A 6,016-nucleotide genomic window follows, 5' to 3' on the forward strand; every position below is an offset into this window, starting at 1 on the left:
AGAAACGGCTAGACCGATTCGAGAAACGGTTAGACCGATTCGAGAAACGGTCTGACCATCTCAAAATGGTTGGACTATTTTGACTATTGTCTTGTCGTTTTCAAAACGATAAAACTGTTTTGGCTACTATCCACATTTTGTCCTATTTTTGTGTTTTGTTCTTTTCTTGGTTTTCTTTGGTTCTTTTGGGTTTGTTTAGGTTGTATAGATATTATAAGGTTTTCTAAACAAGTCTAGTGTTATTTGGCAAAATCCTATTACAAATTCTTGATTAACGAAGTTGATATTGTAATTTCTACACGTTTTTTGTTCTTGACCTTCGTGAATCATTTCCTTGCTTGTTTGATGATTTCTTTGAATGTTGTAAACTTGTCTATTATCATTGCAAGGGTGTGTGCAACATATAATATATATATTCATATTTATATGGCATATTAACATATTTTTATTTAAATCATTTAAGCATGAAATATAATTTGATATTAATAAAGTGATATGCATATATCAAAATAATATTTTGTTATATCCAATGTTTATGTTATCATCAAAACAATTAATTAAATCATTATCTTAACTATAAAGCTAACAATATGCACCTCATGAGTCGTATATATCGTATGCGAATTTTTTAAATTTATAGAATGGTCTATAAAGAATTAAATTGATGAGAGAGCGAAAACATCAAAAACTTATTCCCTTGAACGTATAATGTAAACATGCACACTTGCACCATGAACACAGACATCAATCCGAAATTAACTGAGACATAGTTGGGGCAGTTTGCGTATATCTGGTACAAAGATCCCTCGTCAACGAAGAAGAAATAATGATTTCTAAACCAAAATGGTTCTAGCAGATTGAAGAGCCATGGTTGAAAAATTCTGGATTGGTTAATCTTGTTCCTCACTCCAAGTAAAAAAGCAAATGGAAAACTACACAGTTTTCTCACACTAACAAAACAGCATTCATGACGATGCCTCTTCAGCATTTTTACCCTCCAAAAGCTTCAGCTCTCGGCGCCAGCCTTCCAATTTTGTCAACTTCTCCATTTGCTCAGGCTTCATTTCCTGTGACATAGATTTCTGCTGCTGAGCTTCTGCTAGTCGAATCTGGATTCAGAAACAACAATCAAGCATGCCAATCATTAGTCTCTACATCAGTTCTCACTCATTTATAGAACAAACCAGCTCAATTGAAGCCAACAACTTAATAAAGAGTGTATGATGTCCAATGTGTTCGAATGATGCGTAGAATCACTAATGGCTGTTTAAGCAGGCCAGAACCTAGTAAGCATGCCACAGCTCTATAAAATAATTTTTTTGTTGACAGAATCCTAAAAATAAATAGTAGGTGAAAGTGAAAAACATTCTTTCTAAATAAATAAAAGCATTTCTATGAAATGTAACATAATTTGTATGAGCTGGAAAAAAGGCTGACCAGTCAAAATGCTCTTTTATTATTATACTTTTTTCATTAATTTTTCACCTTGGTGCTTGAATTTTTTTTCCAGGGTAAGAATATCTCAAGCTACCTCTGCTCCAGAACTAGTTCGGTTTCTAATGGCTTTGTTCCATGGAATATAGAGGCACCAAGTAAATGTAAGCGTGTGCAGTGATTTGCTTACATCTATGAAGGATCCAGTATCAATCCCAAACTAGTTGGGGTCAGCCATATGAATCCTGTTCCCCCATTCCAAGTGATCGTATGGCAACTTTTGAGCTCACATTTCTTGACTCCCTGTCTTGATGTAGATAAATCTCTGTTTTCCTACCTCTAATAAAGTTTCCAATGTTCTCTAAATAAATAACTAAATCCTACTCTTGTGTAAACTTCATATCTTCTAATTGTTAGTATATAATTAACAATGAAAAGACAAAAACATTGTTAGATCATGCAAAGGCAGTGCAGTTTATGGCTCCTTACAACCAAATCAAGTCTGCATCGTATTTAATGTATGAACCTATGCGGATACGAGAGATGATCTTGTTACAGATTAACATCTCTCATACAACATAATTTACCATGTTTGCCTCCAAAATAAATTAAGAGAGAGAGAGAGAGAGAATGACCACCATATGTTTGCAACTTAAATCATCAATTCTTTGTGGCAAGTCCATATACTTATCTCTCTTGTATGAAAGATTAAAGCAACAAAATCTTACATCCTTGCACAAAATCAAATGCTAGAAACCTACGATGTACAGAAAATGAATACTCTGTGTGATAGAGTTTACAATCTTGTTATCTAAACTGAGGAGGAAACTTGTGATTTCTTGAAGGACCTCGAGAAATACATGAATAGGATTTATTTTTAGGAGATAATATGTAAAACATTACACAGAGCTATAAATATCTATACGGACCATGCTCTCTGTCTCCAAAACTTGAAATTGAAGTAGTTATTAATTCAGAAGGGAAATAGAAAACCAGTACAAGGTCAAATTTATACTTGGGACTAAGAAATTAATGGTGAGCAGTGCATAGAATTAGAATTTTGCATTTTTTATCAATATTCATCTGAGCACTTATTTGGTTCATCATTTTGCAAATTGAGCAAGATTATTACTTCCCCCTTCTGCACTGACTTCAAGGGTTATTTTGCATCATGCTAGCATAATACAAGTTTGGAGCACATGTGTAATCCAGCCCTTTTGCAATCATAAACCATGGTTCATCCCTCATTATGGCAAAAACAAATGCACGATAAGTATAACACTGGAGAAAGTTACAGCTTGATGCATGTTATGCACCTTGGAAATTTAATGAGATAAAGTAAGATGCTTGCAGTATGTCGAAAGAATACTCGTTTCTGACTCAAGGAAATAGTAATAATTTTTTTGATCTCATAATTGTTAGTCCTCCCCTGACAATTTAAGATGACATACAATTCTTTTGTTCACAATCATCAGTAGTTGTATAGGTTTCTACAACTTTTCCTCCACTATCCTCATTCTTTCATCTATCTGGACAACTTTGTAAGAAAAAAGTCCAGAGAACGCCAGCAATATAGATGTTGCCAGAGGAAAAGGTACTTTGAGGAATAACCGTGATAATAAAACATGCACATTTGAAGAAAGAGATCAAATCATTCAACATGCAGAAAATGCCCATTTTCTTTGTTAATCATGCCCCCAAATAATTCCAAACCTGTAAAATCTTCAGTTTCTTACTGAGATTTTTCAATATGAAGAATGCACATGTTAGCCAGTTCAAATTTTAGCATCATTTTTTGCACAACTTACATAATTCCTTAGTACATAATAAGTGGAAAACATGTTAGCCATTATTATCACTAGAGAAGGCTAAAAAAGGCAGGATTAAAATATACCTTCTTTTTAAGAGCCCGAATTCTCTTATCAGTATCTTGAAGCTGAGATTCCATATTTGAAGAATCTGCCAGGTCTACAGAGGAATTTGAAGAAACAGCTAGCTCATTCATCTGAGATGCCAATGATTCAAAAGATTCAGATGCACAGCCTAAATCTTCAGCAGGTAGCGCTCCCTTTTCCATGTTCCCATCTTCCATGGCTTCAGAGTTTTGGCCCTTTTCAAGTGCAGCCTGCTAAGGAGCATGTGTAGGATATAATAGCATCAAATTGAAAGGAAGGCAAATAAAATTACTAAACAGTAACAAAAAAAAAACACTTGCACACTGTATCTCACAAGCTCTAACAAAGTTGTTTTCCATCTGCAAAGATTTGAAAACTAATATATAAGGCAGAAATTTTAGTGGCGCTAACTGCAATAATACAGTTGTATAGTTTTGTTACAGAAACCAACTTTAAATGAATAGCAAAATTCGAGTTGAGGGTTAAAGTTATAAACATTAATCAATAAGCATAAATATCAAAAAAAAGCTTCTTGAATTTTGCATGTGTAGGTTATCGATTAATGTTTATAACTTTAACCCTCAATTGAAGCTTAACCACAAAAGCTTCTCTAAATTACAAACTATTCTGTTTCAATTGTAAGCTACAAAAGACATCTTTGATATCATTCGTTGCTGGTTAATGGTTAGAGAGAACTACTCTATCTCCTTATCTGACTTTTTGAAACATCTTGATCTCAGGGGAAAAAAAACAGTATTTCACCAAATAAGTCTCCTTTAGTTCCTTTGATATTTGATTTGTCTATTTCATTCGGTTACTTTTAAAATTAAATATCAACTGATATGTGCATGTTTGAATGCTACAAAATGTTATTGTAATCTGCATTTGAGTGGCCTGGTTTCTTGGTCACATTATAGTCGTGAAATGCATTGCCTGATTATTTAAGATGCCTAAGTAGTATACAGAATACACAAAGAGAAGGGCTGAATTAAGAAAGTAGATATATATAACTATTAGCGCCACTGGTATTTGAACATGAAGATAAAATATGCATGCTTACAACTGAAAACATTAAACACAAACACAGAATTTTGCAACATTTAACTGGGACATTAGAATGCCGGGGTATTTAAAAAAATTAAAATACAATTAAGAGTCCATTAAATACAGTTTGGTCGCACAGTCCAAATTTTGCATCTAGTGCCACATAACTAGATTAAATATGATAACTTCGAATGTTGTATGCTAGCAAAAATGACTGTTGGCAGCTGGAAACCGTGTGGATTCAAGTTTGTCATGTAGAATGAGAGAAGGGTACTCAATATATAAGAACATCTTGATCTCAAGAAACAGCAATTTCAATCATCATTCAAAGGCCAAGATTCCATTCGAAAAGACGGGCACTTCTACTTTACTTGCTAGTTTCACAACCGTAGTCAAAATTTGAAGCAGATTACAGATTTCTTCGACGGAAACCACATGGGAAGTTGAACGATGCGCAGATACAGAGATTCCTAACTAGTAAATCAAAAATAAACGGTAGCGAGGAACATACCTGAAGCCGCTTATCCTTCTTTCTTTCATTCCTTTTAACAGACTTAGTTTTTGGCTTTGTAGGAGCAGCAGGATCATAACCCGGGGGAACTTCCTGAGTCTGCGTTTCCTTTCTCCACTGCATCACATATTAGAACAAAAGAAACCAGACCCATATCAATCTTTCTTCATCCACATACACACATAGCAGAAAATTTAAGAGAATGGAACCAAACCCATGATTCTCCAGATCAAAGAAGAGCATACCAGGGCCCCTTTGGATTGGTAGACGGCGACTTCGTCTTGGGGGGTATAACCAGCCCGAATCCGAATGGGTTTTCTAAGGGTACCGTCAGGTCGTCTGCTGGGAGTCACAATTCTCTCCCCTTCTTCTGGGGTTTTGCTTAAGTCTGCCATTCTTTTCGATTCTTCTCCTCCTCCTCCTCGTATCTCACGACTACAGTTATTGTTACTGCTTGCCTTTGTTGATATCGCAATCCTCTTTAAAAGAACACTTTACTCTTTTCTTTGTCTTTTATTTTTAATCCTTGTACGTGTAGTAAAACTAGCTGGATTGGGCAGCTCTTTGGGATTGGAGTTGTGTTCGCATTACACTTTTGTTTATCCCTACGAAGTACGAAGTACGAACGATCCCTTGTCAGGCTATGAATCTTTTAGTTAATACTAAACTTGGAAAAGATTTTCAGTTCTTAGTAATTTTTCGAACATGATCATTAAATTTAAAAATATAATTGTTAAAAAAATATTAGAAAAATAATTTTTTTTATTTTTTTTATATTAATCACTATAACATTTTTAACTAAAATTATTATTTTTATTTAAAAATATATTTTATAATTATTAAAATAAGTTAAAAAAAATATCAAAATAATATATTTATATTTTTTGTAATTAAAAGCTAAAAAAATTATATAATTAAATCATGTTCAAAATCTATTTAAATGTTTCAATAAAAAAACTAATTTCAATCAAATTTTAACAAACAATTTATTATTGTTATTATTATTATTTTCAAATCAGATATATAATAATTACAAATTATTTCATTAAAATCCAAATAAAAATATATAATAATATTTGAGAACTATATGCTAGGCTTAGGGCCTAGCCCTCCATTAGCAAGCTAGGCGAGC

At 33.3% G+C, this 6,016-nt stretch overlaps 1 protein-coding gene across 2 annotated transcripts; it reads right to left on the minus strand.

Moving 5' to 3' along the window:
• Positions 1 to 677: 677 nt before the first annotated feature.
• Positions 678 to 5,507, minus strand: LOC133700923 (partner of Y14 and mago-like). Of its 2 annotated transcripts, none has more exons than XM_062124654.1 (4): positions 5,130 to 5,507; positions 4,885 to 5,001; positions 3,329 to 3,562; positions 678 to 1,109 (listed from the first exon to the last, which is right to left on the minus strand). In XM_062124654.1, the coding sequence occupies exons 1-4, from the start codon at positions 5,277 to 5,279 to the stop codon at positions 966 to 968; spliced, it is 645 nt and encodes a 214-aa protein (XP_061980638.1). In that variant the 5' UTR covers positions 5,280 to 5,507; the 3' UTR covers positions 678 to 965. The 2 variants fall into 2 exon arrangements, with proteins under 2 accessions (XP_061980638.1, XP_061980640.1); XM_062124656.1 differs by having other exon boundaries at positions 3,329 to 3,559; positions 5,130 to 5,505.
• Positions 5,508 to 6,016: the final 509 nt, after the last annotated feature.

This window comes from Populus nigra, chromosome 8 (genome assembly GCF_951802175.1).
Source record: "Populus nigra chromosome 8, ddPopNigr1.1, whole genome shotgun sequence".
Classification (NCBI taxonomy): domain Eukaryota; kingdom Viridiplantae; phylum Streptophyta; class Magnoliopsida; order Malpighiales; family Salicaceae; genus Populus; species Populus nigra.

Coding starts and splice junctions, on each gene's coding strand:
- LOC133700923 (XM_062124654.1), bottom strand. CDS start 5,279: ATGGCAGACTTAAGCAAAACCCCAGAAGAAGGGGAGAGAATTGTGACT. Junction 3,563..4,884: donor AGAAGGATAAGCGGCTTCAG/GTATGTTCCTCG, acceptor CATGCTCCTTAG/CAGGCTGCACTTGAAAAGGG. Junction 1,110..3,328: donor TTCGGGCTCTTAAAAAGAAG/GTATATTTTAAT, acceptor TTCTGAATCCAG/ATTCGACTAGCAGAAGCTCA.